This window comes from Eschrichtius robustus, chromosome 11 (genome assembly GCF_028021215.1).
Source record: "Eschrichtius robustus isolate mEscRob2 chromosome 11, mEscRob2.pri, whole genome shotgun sequence".
Classification (NCBI taxonomy): Eukaryota; Metazoa; Chordata; class Mammalia; order Artiodactyla; family Eschrichtiidae; genus Eschrichtius; species Eschrichtius robustus.
The window spans coordinates 42,309,998-42,324,281 of record NC_090834.1 but is presented as its reverse complement, the minus strand read 5'-3'; the positions used below and the strand labels follow the sequence as shown (position 1 = coordinate 42,324,281).

At 40.8% G+C, this 14,284-nt stretch overlaps 1 protein-coding gene across 1 annotated transcript; it reads right to left on the bottom strand.

Annotated features, from left to right (window-relative positions):
• Positions 1 to 1,409: 1,409 nt before the first annotated feature.
• Positions 1,410 to 2,975, bottom strand: LOC137771821 (lysine-specific demethylase 4D-like). The gene has a single exon (XM_068555496.1). The coding sequence runs from the start codon at positions 2,973 to 2,975 to the stop codon at positions 1,410 to 1,412; it is 1,566 nt and encodes a 521-aa protein (XP_068411597.1).
• Between the last annotated feature and the right edge of the window lie 11,309 nt (positions 2,976 to 14,284).

Sequence of the window (14,284 nt, the reverse complement as noted above, 5' to 3'; positions counted from 1 at the left end):
GGGTCCACAGAACAATTAAGGTGATTAGTTAACTATGCAAATTATATCATGTCAAGTGCTATTTTAAACTTCCAATGCCTTCTCATTTCAAGTTGAAAAAATCTCAAATATTTCACATGAGCTACAAGGTTCTACATACCCTGGACCCTGCCTCTCCCTTCTCAGTGCCCCAGACACAAATCAGCTTCCTCTCTATCCACACAATAACACCAAGCTCTATGTTAGGGCTGATACACTTGTTGTTTCATCCAAGTGGAAATCAGCTCTGGACCTTCCTTCTTGTCACTTGGGACTCAGAAAGGTCTCCTGCTCTATGAAGTATTCCCTGCCCACGGGAACCACACTGCCCATTCTGCACTAGCATCCCGTCCCCTTTAATCTCTTCACAGAACATATGCCCACTTGAAATTGTCTTGTTCCTTTATTTGTGGATTGGTTTATTGGGATGTGTCAATGACTTAACGATGTGAAATATACATACAGCATTGAGAAGGCAGTGGAGACTTGGAGAGAAGATTTTCACATGCTGGCACTTTTTGTCCTATGTTTGCTCATCCCTCCTAGCAACTTGGATCAGCCAAGTGCTAGGTGATTCCCACCAAGTCATCCTTCAGATCGGGCTGCAAACCAAATCCCCCAACCCAGCCAGCCAGCTGGAATCCAACAATCAACCCCAAACTCACTCACCAACATCACACAAGGCAACCAGCTCATAAAAATAAGTTTTGCTTGAAATGTTTTGATATAATTATTAAGAAAAGTGCAGAATAAACGACCACCTCTCAGTTGACTGACTGAACAACACAAAAAATAAAGTCAGATTTTAACATTCTGGTTATCTTTAATATATTTAAAAGTCAAATTTTAACATTCTACTTACCATACTGGCAGAGTACACATTATCAGTACATCAAAGACTCAGAAAGTTTATCAGTTATTATCTGAGTCTCTACTGACCTAATTAGTCAAAAGGGCCTAGTTTGGCAAGAAAAGCGGGAAGGGAAGGGGGAAGAGGAAAAGGAGAGAGACTGGAGGGTAATCAAAGCCCAGGGTTCTTTAGAAGTTCAGCAGCATCCAGAGCTGGCCCACAGGATGGGAGTGTGAGGTAGATTGGGCTCTGGCGACCTCAGCAGGACCTAGTTCCCAGAGACACTAGAGTGTCCAGTGCATGAAACCTCAGTTTGTGACACAGGAGTTAGCAGTGTCCAAGGATTCCAGGGTCTGGAAGGAAGAACAAACTTTGGAGAATTTGGTAAACACCAGGAAACCAGCATGTCCAGCGTCAGCACAGGAGGCACTCTCATGCAAGACTAGTGACCTGCAAATACCCAAAGCTCTGAAATGTAAATATGACCAGTCTCAAAGGATCCCCACGCAAGAGCAGTGGGGTAGAAAGGCATCCCCTGGGCTTAGGGGACGGGGCCACAACCACAGCCAGAAGCCGTGGCGGGATGCTGGAGCCCAGGGCTGAGCGGGGCGGCGCTGTCCGGCGAGGGTGCATCCACAGGCAGGGGCTGAGCCTCTGGGTCCTGATCTGTGTCTAACGAAAGCCTCCTCTTAGCCCTGGGGGGAGCAGCTGGCTCCTGAGTGCCCTCTTCCCAAGGACGACGACGAGGGCCACATCTTCCAGCTGGGTGGCGATCCGGGGCGGATGGACCTGGGGTCGGCGGCTGGGTCGGGCCGGGCTCCCCGGAGGTGCTGGTGGCCGCATCCCTGAACTGGGCGGCAGAGCAAGAACCCCGGGCCGGCGAGGGGCGGCGGGACACAGCACGCACAGGGACTCGGTGGCGGGTCCCACCTCCCGCGGCTACAGGCACACGGGGGCGCAGAGCGCGCCGGTGCAAGGGGTGCCTCGTGGCGAGAGCTGCTCCCCGGGACGCGCGGACCTCCCTCCAGGCGTTCAAGACGTGGCTGTCCGGCGCCGTGGGCTGCGTGTGGTCCACCACGGTCCGGTCCTGCCCGCGTTTCCACAGCTCGTAGCGCTCCGGTTGCAGGATGCGCACGAAGGCGTCCATGGAGAAGGCGACCCGGGCCTCCCCGCAGCTGCACTGCGAGGCCACTTTGCCATAATCGATCCAGCGCGGGGAGGCGAAATTGATGGCTTCCGCGCAGTTGAAGCCATGGTTGAAGCCAGAGTGGTAGCCATAGGGAAAGGTCACGATGAACTCTCCAGCCTCCTGAGTGACCCGATCGAAGGGGATGCCGTTGTCCTTGAGGACCGTGGGCGAGATGAGAGCCACCTTGTGCCGCAGGAAGGCCTCACAGCCCCGCGCGCTGCCCGGGAAAAGCTCCCTGGCCAGGCGTTCCAGGCGCCGGCCGTGCTCCGGGGGCACCGCGTACCACGTCTTGGGCTCCCCGAAGTGCAGGTAGTTGATGCTGTAAAGGTCCATGTCCTCCGTGTGCCAGGCGAAGGCGGTCTTCCACATGCCGAAGTACAGGTAGGGGGTGTTGACGCCTTCGATGACCACTCCGCACTCCTGCTCCAGCAGGTCCTGAATGGTTCCCAGGTGTCCAAGGTTCCACTGCTCCGTGTTTTGATCGAATAAGGAGCCACTGACGTCCGCACCATATACTGGTGAATCATAGAGGCGTGTTTTCCAATATTTTCGCTCCAGGTCCTTAAAATCAAAGTGTGCTGGAGTCCGGTATTTTTCACTCTTTGCTAAGTGGTGGTACTCACCCACGGTCATGGCTTTCTTCTTTTTGTGGTATTGAGTAAACACACCTGCCTGCCCAGAAGTCACCTGCTGGAGGGGAGCGGCTATTAAGATGTCATTGATATCATCATAGGTCTGTCTGGCTTTCCAGTCCTTGGGTGGAATGATCTTCGCCACGCCTGCTCGGTGTGCACCTTGGGATTCCATATAAGCAACGTATTTATCGAAATCATTAAACTCTTCTTTGGTTGGATGAAATACCATTATTCTACAACTTGGGTTCTGGGCCCAGTTGGACTTAGACTTCATAGCTTTCATTAATAAGCAGGAAGCTCCCAAGTTTTGATTTATGTTCTGGATAGGGGAGGATGCTGGAAAACACTACTTTTTCAAAAATGGGTTGGACTATATCAGCAGGAACCCGCAGTAGACTTTAATGCAATGAGTTGATAATATTTCGTAGGCTTGCTGATTCTCCAGGGGACTCCACGCTGGGCAGAAGCCTTGCTCAGGACTGGTGCCGGCTGAGCCTGCAAGTCTGTGATGTCCTTGGTTGACACTTGGCTCTGTCCTCTTGAGATCTAGTGAATCACCCAGCCCTGGGTTGGTATCCCAAATGCAGTGTCTTCAGGGCAGTATTGAACACAAAACCTAAAAAAAAAAGAATAGAGAAAGGTTGAAAACTAATGTTTGGAAATATTTACTAGGGAACTACAAAGAAAACACCACCATGGACTATAATTGCATATTCAAATAAAGGGTAAAATTTCATAAGATTGACAATACAAGAAATGGTGTTGTTGTGAACAATGGAAATTCTTGTACTCTAGTAAGGAGAATGGAAATTGTTACATTCACTTTGAAAAACTATTTAGACAGTATGCACTAAAATTGAACTTACCCATGTGCTATGGTTCATGCCTAGGATATGTGTATGTCTGTGCAATGAAAGTCAAGTCCAAGAATGTTCAGAACAACATGATTTCAGTAGCCAAACACTGGAAACAACTCAAATGCCAGTCAACATTAGAAAGGATAAGTACATTGTAGTATATTCATACAATGGAATACAATACAGCAATGAGATAAACAAGAACTACATGAAAATATAAGAATAATTCTATAAACATAATATTGAGCAAAATTATCCAGACTCAAAAGAATACCTATTCTCTGCTTCCATTTATATAAAGATAAAAAGGAGGCAACGTAATCTATGTTAGAAATCAGAGTAGTGGTTACCTTTGTGAAAGAGAGAGCTTGTGAGTGGGGGTGTGAGGAGGTGTCTAGAATAATGTGAATAGTCTATTCTGAACCCAGGTGCTGGTTACACACCCATCAGAATGGCTCATTGACATAATTCATCAAGTTATGATGATTTTCACAAATTTCTGTGAAATAAATTTGTTTAAATGTATTTAAATTATTTAGATAAATTTAAAAATATAGTTTAGGGTGAAAAGCATTAAAGGAGACATATCTTTCATTGTACCAAAAGGAAAAGGAAGAGTGATTAAAAATATATCAACTAAACATTCAATTGAAAAAGCTACAAAATAGAAGAAGAGAAAGAAGGGGTAAGAGTAAAAAAATAACAAAGAATAAAGACAAAAATAATGAAAGAAAGCACATACAAGACAGAACACTGATGACCAAAAATATTCTTGGAAGAAATTAATGATAGCAACACACCATGGGAATAACTGAGCATAAGAAAGAAGGGGAAAATAAACCACTAGGAATGAAATAGTGCACAAAAGAATTTTTAAAATCTCAAAAGAGAATCTTAGGAGAAACTTGACAGCAAAATTTTCAAAAGATAAGAGAAAAGAATAATTTTCTGGAGAGGAAACATATCCAAAATGGATCCCAGAAACACCAGAAAGCTTGAATAATACCCCAGTATAAGAAGGTGGGTTCAAAGTATGACCCCTGAAAGTCCAGGAGACACATCACTTTATATGTGAATGTAGAAAAGTTTCAAGAAACAGTTAACTCTTATTGTGCAAATTGTTTCAGAGTATAGAAAAAGTTGGAAAGCTACTCAGATGAGACTATTCTGATCTCTGATAGCAAAATGAAAAAAGGACAATAAAAAATAAAGCTACAGGCCATCTTTGTTTATAAGCATAGATGAAAGCATAAAATGGAATGTTATCCAACGAAATACAGCAATACAATAAAAGAATAATACATCATGACCAAATAGAATGCAAGGATGATTCAACATTGGAAAATTTAAGGATATAATTCAGAATACTAGCAAAGTAAATGAAAAATATCATCATCTTATAGGTACCAAAAAAGCATTTGATGAAATGCAAACTCCATTCATGATTTTACAATTCTTACTTGCAAAGCATCAAGAGAAACTTGTTTGGTAAGATAAAGAATTTCAAGGTACAAACTAGCAAGGATCATTCTTAACAGTGAAACAAAAGCAACATTCTCATTAAAGTTAGGAAAAAGAGACGCATCAACATGGAAATCTGCTCAACATCACTAATTATTAGAGAAATGCAAATCAAAACTGCAATGAGGTATCACCTCACACCAGTTAGAATGGGCATCATGAGAACATCTACAAACAACAAATGCTGGAGAGGGTGTGGAGAAAAGGGAACCCTCTTGCACTGTTGGTGGGAATGTAAATAGATACAGCCACTGTGGAGAACAGTATGGAGATTCCTTAAAAAACTAAAAATAGAATTACCATATGATCCAGCAATCCCACTACAGGACATATACCCAGAGTAAACCATAATTCAAAAAGGCACATGCACCCCAATGTTCATTGCAGCACTATTTACAATACCAGGTCACGGAAGCAATCTAAATGGCCATCGACAGATGAATGGATAAAGAAGTGGTGGTACATATATACAATGGAATATTACTCAGCCATAAACAGGAATGAAATTGAGTCATTTGTTGAGACGTGGATGGATCTAGAGACTGTCATACAGAGTGAAGTAAGTCAGAAAGAGAAAAACAAATATCGTATATTAACGCATGTATGTGGAACCTAGAAAAATGGTACAGATGAACCGGTTTGCGGGGCAGAAGTTGAGACACAGATGTAGAGAACAAACGTATGGACACCAAGGGGGGAAAACTGTGGTGGGGTGTGGGTGGTGGTGTGCTGAATTGGGCGATTGGGATTGACATGTATGCACTGATGTGTATAAAATTGATGACTAATAAGAACTTGCAGGATAAAAAAACAAACAAACAAACAAAAAACAACTAATACTAAACTTTCTTTGGGTTATTTGTATGGAAATATGTTAATATAAAGGTTTCAGACATTACATGAAATTTCCAGAAATCTTACATCTTCTGGTCTAATGTTATAAGTCATAATTCTAGTTATTACTTTACAATGTATATCTCAGAAATAAAAAAATTTCCTTGTCAATTGCATTATTATGAACTTTCATCCAATCTTTAACCGTGGTCATTTTCAAGTCTTTTGTCATTTACAGACAGTTCTGGGTGTTCTCTGATGCTTTCGCAAAAATGTTCCTATAAAAGGGTCTCATCTTCAAGGAATTCATGGAAAAGACTCTTACAAGCACAGGTTTCTGGTAACTGACTATACTGCTGAACTGAATGAATAAGCATGTTCAGAACACTAATGGAAAACTGATGAATTCATAAAAGTGCTGACAAAAGATCAAGATGAAGAAAAAATTAATTAGGTGGGACTGAGCCAACTTATGAGGATGATTTAATTTTTGTGACTTTCTGTTTGAATAAAAAAAAGAGAAATCCCACAAGGACTCAGAGGCAAAAAATATACAAATCAATTTCCACTGCAAAGTAAAGGAGCTGTTACAGTGGAGGATTACTGGACTGAATGTCAATATTATGACATAGTATGAGTGAGTTTCATGTTGGGTAATTGCAATCATTGTTGCTTTTGTTGTGGTCATCCATTTACAATGCTTGGTGTCAGTTTATTTATCCCTTATAAAAATAAAATACAGTGTGTGTGTGTGAAAAGAAAAAAACATATTGAAAACAATGTGAAAAATTAATCTCACCATGTACACTCCACGTTCAACTTGAACTGTATAGAGCCTATGTAATAGTTATGATTTAGGACAGAAAATATATGTGTACAAATAAGAAAACAAAAAAATAACCAAAGCAAACTATCTCATTAACCCAATTTCAAGTGCTCCCTTAATACTGTTTCCTAATCCTTTAAGCTCCCCTAATTTCCACCGTTCAAATATTCTCTTTCACCTTCCCCTGTCCTCAAACTTCAGGCACACCTATTCCACCCCACTTAGAATCCTCCGAATGTCTGAAAAGTCCCTAAGTGATCTGGCCCACCATCACCTCTTGACCTCACCCCTTTCTACCCTGCTCCTTGCTCTCTCATTCCAAACACATTCCTGGCTGTGTCTCAAAAAAGGCCAGTATACTCTTGTCTGATGGTCTTTGCACCCAGGCAACTCTCAAGCCTCAGCCCAAACATCACCTTTTCAGGGAAGTCTTCTCTGATTGTCTTGCTTTGGATAAAAGTAGAGACGATTTTCCTTCCAGGAAAACAGGTACTCTGTCAACAAAACATTTCCAAATGAAACTTGAACTGATGGTCAGTACCCATGTATCTCTTCCAGATATACTCACATCAGTGCCATGGTAACTCCAACATTCCTGATTGCATCACAATGGAATCCAACTGGCTCCTCCAACTGTCTACTAAAAGGCCTCCTTTTTAAAGTTATCAGCCCACAAAACACAGGTATTTTACCTGAAATTTTTCCTTTAAGATTTCTTACAAGAAAATATATGGGATCTAAAGGTTATACAAATTTCAGGGTCCTTTTAGTTACAGAGGGATTTCCCTGGGAAAGCTGCCAGAATGGGAGGAGCTAGCACAGTTGTCAGGGCATTAAACACCATAGTATTGGGTCAGCACAAGAACCAGGGAGAGGAGAAGAAAACCATGCTACAGAAATCGGTGAGGAAGAGATCAAATGCCTTTAGAGAACAAAGGCATTTCATCTTCCTCACCCTGTAGTCTCCCCAATAAGACTACGAAAGATCAGCTTGCCTGCCATTGTTCCAAGTAATAGAAACTCCCCACATCTCCTATGGTCTGCAAGAGGTGCCCGAGGTCCCTATATCTTATCTGGGTTCCATTCAAGACAAGAGGAAGCTGGGGCTGGGGCCCAATCCTCTACCACCCCTCTCCCCAAAGAGGTCAGCACAATTTGGCTTCAACATAAAACATTTCTCCTTTGGATCTGGGATCAGGGACAAAAAAATAGCCAAGGAAGGGCTTGCTCTCTGTGACCCCTGCTGGTAGCTTTTGTAAGAGTGCATCAAAGGAATGTTTGCTGCAGACTCGAATACTGATGGCAGGGGCCCTTTGAGTGAGCGGTAGTAGCTCTTTGTACCTCTGCCCTGGAGCCTCACGCACCATGGAATGTGCAGAAGGTAGGTAATGGAGGATCAATACACTCTTCTCCTTTTCCAACTTCAAGGTCAAAAGATCAAAGAAACAATCTCGAGGTCTCTATAGAATTTCTTGGTAATAAATGGTGGGGAGGGGAAGTGGTTGACAATCTAGCTCATCCTTGAGGGAGTGTGACAAATGCAGTTAACTTAGCCTCTAAAGATTGGGTGGAAGTCAAATAATCTCTCTCTTCCTATTCCAGAAACACCTGATGAGCACTCAAGAGTCTTGGGGATAGATTGTTATGAAGGAGAAGCATTGTTCAAAAATGATCCTAGATGTTCATCCTAAGATGCCTGAACAATAGGCTAGCCTAGACTCCTTCCATGACTGGAGGACTATAGCATCCAAAAGGGCCCAAGGTCCCCAGGTGCCTCCTAACGTACAGGGCTGCTGGCTTTCCCGGACAGCTCCTGTAAACGGCTGGCATGATATCTAGGCCGCTTAATTCCCCAAGCTCTCTGAAGCTCCCTTTCCTAATAAGGTTGCTGTCATCAAAGCCCTATATGAAGGAAGAGCAATGGGGAAGGGACCTCCACTAGAACAAAACCCTCCTCAACATGGGATACCTCTCCATGTAGACGCTGAAGAAATGCAGACCCGATGTGTGCCTTGGTCTTGATGTGTTTCCTGAACTCATATTGTATGACTCTGTGGAATTTTCCTCCATCGACAAGGGGACCCAAAAGATGGGAAGAAAGCAAATAGTAAGGTTTCATCAGGGTTCGGGTTTTCCAGCCATGTGTATCTCAAGGAGAGAGGAACAAGTGTCTTGATGGATTGGTTGGAGGGATAAGAAAGTGATTAAAATGATGGACCAGTAAATTTATCCTAGGTAAAAAAGGAAATGAGAACATGACGGCAATGATGGAGAATGAAACAGTGCTTGATTCATGGGCTGAATGTCTCCATTAGGTGAAATACTTGTATTAGAACCCTAGGAAATGTAAGCTAGAAAGAGAATGGGATGCTTGAAACATAGCTGGTACTATCATTATTCCCATTTTATGGAGGAAGAAACTGAGGTGTAGAAAAATTTATATTTAACTTCATAGCTTGTGTTCTCAATCTCTAGAGTTATTTTTGTGCTTGTCTTATCTTCCATATAAAACTGCTTTGAGAGCATTGTCTAGGTCTTGTTCGTCATCAAATTTTCCAAGGGATCTTGGTACTCTATATGGTGCACACTCCAAAAATTTTTATTAAAAATTAAGTAACTAAAATCATTTGGCGCACACTGCAGTCTCTCTCCTCTTGGTTACACCCCATCTTTCTCCCTACTCTCCTATCTCAGGGGAAGAGAAGGTACTCCCCCTCTCCAGAGCTAATCTTGCCATTTAAACTCCTTAAATTGACACCTCCCATGCATTCCAAAACTACGGTTAATTAAATGATCACTATCACCTCTGTAAAGACTTAAATCATCAGTCATCAGTCTGTTTCCTGATTTAAGCTACATCCTTTCTCTTACCTTCCTTTCAATACCGAACATGTCAAAACATAAGCAAAAATAATCTACCTTTACAAAAACATTTCCTCATCTCTCTCGTCTTCTGATTCTGACCCCACTTCTCCACTGAAATTGATCTCTGTCAATCATCACATTGTCTCCCAAGTGCGCCTCCATGGGTTACACTTTCTCTCTCTACATCATTGATTGATGGAACACCTCCTTCCTCCTCAAATGTCTCTGACCTCTAGGGTACTGATAGTCTTCTCCGGTTCTTTTCTTTCTCCTTGTTTCCACTTCTTTTTCCACTATACAAATGCAGTCTTATTTCAAAGCTCAATTCTCATCTCTCTTTTAACTCTTTTTATTTCTCCCTTTCAATTTCCTTTTTCTGTTCATGGATTTCTTTAGTATCACACTCTCTCTCTTTAAAGATATTATTTATTGCCATAGCTTTCTCTAATAGCACTGACTTTCTCCTCCACTTCTGATTTGCTTTTCCTTCTTGACTGGCCACTGAGCCCCTGAAAATCAACTTGTTTAGTACAAATTGATCATCTCTCTCCTGAAATTAACTTCGTCCTTTAGAAATCTTTTTTTCTAAGGATGGGAATACAGTATCCTAGTTACCGTTGGCTATTACATCTCCCTCTCCCTAGACATATAGTCGGTGATGTCAGGGGATCCCACGACAGTCTACTGTGAGGCCCCAGGGACACCTGTATACCCCAGGGAGGCTTCCTGTGCTCTCCTTCCTTCTATAAGGACCCAAGGATCCAGCTTGCCTACCTCTCCTCCTTATAGCTGTCACCACTCAAGCTAGACCCTGAGGATCTTCAAGCACCCGTCACCTGTATCATGTGATAATCTCCCCATCTCACTGTAATTTTTAATCTTAAAAATTCTTCTATAATGATTTTATTTAAAACTATATAAATATATAATCAAATTTTTCATTCTATATGGAAAGTTCCTCTAGAGAATTGAAAAGAGAAGAGTGAAACAATTTACAAGGAAAATTAATGTCAAAAATTTAAATACCATGCTAAGGGTCTTTCCCCTAATAAACCCTAAAATGCTGATTATGAATATCACACAGGCCCTCATTTCTTATTGAATTCTTAATAGACAACTAAAACAAGCCTTGAGTTGAGTATTTGCTTTTGTTTTTCTTTTTGTTGGCTTTGCCACGTGGCATGTGGGATCTTCGTTCCCTGACCAGGGATCAAACCCGTCCCCCTGCAGTGGAAGCACAGAGTCCCAACCACTGGACTGCCAGGGAAGTCCTCTGTATTTGTTTTATAAACTAAATTATTTCCTTTTTACATTTCTAAGGATCCTAGGAGGTATGCGGCCGGGCTACCACCTATATAAAATAAATAATCTAGATACGCATTAATCTTCAGATATTGAGCATCCAAAGGAAACACTCTGATTCTGTAAGTGTAACTCTGTGCTCAAATCAAAACTTCTCAGAATTTGCTGGGTACAATTACAGTGATCCTTCAGTGCTCCAGACAAATGTCTTCTCTACGGGTCTCAGATGGTTGCTTTTACTGTGAAACCGCCTCCATGTTTCTTTCAATTGGAGCCACAGGTACTAGTTGAGGATAAGTACCCTTACATTTCAGTTACTCTTCCATTTTACCCTTATTCTTGGTATCCCCAGTAACACAGAAATTCTTCCTCTAAGGAAACTTGACAATTCTGACAATTGAAGAAAAGAATTTTTATCAGAATGATTAGACTTGATGGATTTCTGGATATTAGGAGTCTTTCAAAAATAATTCCACTAAGCTTTCCGGGTGTGTGTGTGTGTGTGTGTGTGTGTGTGTGTGTGTGTGAGTGTGTTTTAAACTGGGGAAGGTAAGAAGTGAAGTAAGTTTAATAAGTCCTCTCACTGTGGCCATTGTCCAGATTGCTTATTGTACAGATTGCTCAACAATTTCAGGACAGCAGGAAAGCCTTCTTGTATTTCATGTTCCGTGCATATTTCAAAGCTATTCTTTCAAATGAGGATTGTTGACAGAATGCCTCCGACGTTAGCCATTGTTTCCGCTGACAGCCAATATCTAAATGCTGTGTTTAATAAATTTCTTCTCACATTAGAAAGTCTACCTACCATTTATTGAAAATAATTATAACCATCATATTTGATGGCTAAATAAATTCTATTGGATGGAGATATGTGACTCAACTTTCCCCCTATTATTGGACAGTTATTTTGTTTTTTACTTTTCCACAAGTATTACTAATCCCTTATAAATATCCTATATTTCAGTACCTAGATCAGTATATTTGGTAAAATATTAGTGAAATAATGAAATTCCTTGGATTAGATAACTAGAAATGGAATTACTGCATTGCAAGAGTTAAACATTTAAAATCCTTAACATGTATTGCCAAAACTTTCCAGAAACGTATCACTTTACATCCTCACCATTGACTTTACAATGAAAAGAAATCTCTAATAATTTGGTAAGAAAATTATTGTGAAAAATTTTGGTGAAAAAGTGTAGCTCAAGTTTTAATTTATACTTCTTAGATTACAACTAAGATTGACTTTTTTTTCTTCAGTGAATGCTAGCCATTTGTATTGCTTCATATCCTTTGCTCATTTTTCTCCAATATGGTTCTAGTGTTTTTTCTCATCTACTTACATGAGCATTTTATATATTATGTGACTATTCTGCATATTTTACACAGTATATGAACATTTTACTTGTCATTTGAATATTTTCCATATTAAACCCTTTGTTTAATCTGTTCATAGATTTTTCCCAGTTTGCCATTTCTTTAATTTATATTTAATTTTAATTTTAAATGGTTTTCACATATATTCCAGTTTAATATATTAAAATGTTGAGTCGGCCTTTTCCTTTGTAATGCCTTTCAAGGCCTTTATGTTTAGAAAGTTAGAAAGTTATTTGCCCATCCAGAGACAGATAAATATTCTCTTATGGGGTTTTTCCTTTTTATATGTTAATTGTACTTTTAATTTTGATTTTAATTATACCTTTAATTCTAACTGGGGTTTGGGGTTTGTTTTATTAACTTGTTTTATTGTTTTGTGAGTGTGGTACGAGGAATAAGGGAGATGTAAGTATGATTCCTAGGCCTAGTGTGCTGTGTTCCTCTCTGTTAGTTTAGAGGAGCTTTTCTTTGTCCCAGTGCTCTTAAATGTTTTCCGTCTCAAAATTCTGGTTCTTTAGTTTTATGAAAGCTTCTTAGTTACTTCTTTGACAACTTCCTCTAGTTTCTCCCTCTGTACATTAACTCCTGTATTTGGATATCAGACCTCATGGGCTGTACCTCCAATTTTTGTGTCTTTTCTTCTTCCAATTTTCTATCCCTTTATGACTATGCTTTACCTTCTGAAATTTTTTCTCATCTTTATCTTGTAAACCTACTTCTATTGTCTTTTTCATTTCTCCTATCAAACTTATAATTTTTAACAGCTCATTTCTGTCCCCTTAGCTTTTTCAAGTGTACATAGCTTCCTTCCCTGTCCCCCACCATTGTCCTCTTTTTGTTTCACAGGTGCACTTATTTCATCTCTCAGAAAATACTAAAACCAGACACATATTGAGAAAGCAAGCTTCATGTAATAATCCTTATGCTTAAAATTGACATTGCAATCTAGTATTTCTGTTGTGTTCTATTTTGTTCCCTTTTAAAAAATATGCTGCTGGTAACCCACAAAGTTGTTTCTATGACCCACTAATGGCTCATGTCCTGCAGTTAGGAAAGAAATATTCTATAAATCATGTTGAGGCTTTTGATCTTTCAATGGCAGAGACACAATCACACTTGCTTTCTGGGCAGAAATGGGCAGACTGGAGTGGCCCAGAATGAATGAAGGAAAACATTTATAAAGATCCAGATGAGTGATGGTAGCTTGGACTGGGGTGGTGGTAGAGACAGAAGCAGAGTGCCTACTAGGGTGCCTTCACTCACATCTTCTTATTTAATCTTATTTCCTCAGTGTGCCACGTGGGGAACTGGACCAGAGCGTTAGATGCTTGTCCAAGATGGCATAATCAGTGAGTCCTGAGTCAGATTTGAGCCAGGCCCGTCTGCTTCCTAAGCCTGGCCTTTCCTCTAAGTCACAGCAAATCCATGAGGTGAGCCTATATAATAGGAGAGAAATTGTCAGAAGAGCACATTTTAGAGCTTAAGAACCAATTCCTTGGAGGCTTCAATACCTGAAAAGGTTGACTATGTTTGGGCCCTGAAATGAAACCTAAATTTATTTGTTAATTAAAAAAAAAAAAAAAGACACATACAGTGTGATGTCACAGTAACAACTAGACTTGGAGTCCCCTTTGATCTGGAGTTGATGACCCTGGTCACGAGGTACTTGTCCCTCAGCCAGGTCATCCTTACCCTTGTACACCTCTGCCATGTCCTCCATGGGAGGCTGTGAGGATTATGGTTTTCATGGGATTTTTTAATATTTATCTTACTATCTAGGATTATACATGTTCCCCAATGTCGATTCATGTTGTCAACTCTAAACACAATTAAACAACTAGAAATCAATCCCTCTCTTTCTCATGTTCTTTATACATGCTCTATTATGCTGCTTGTCATGTAAGGGTATTAATCATTCCTCTGTCTGTCTTCTCTACTAGATCGTGTACTTCATGGAACAGGGTGGTCCCTTCTTAGTCTCTGGGTCCCATTGGCCACCACAGAGTCTGG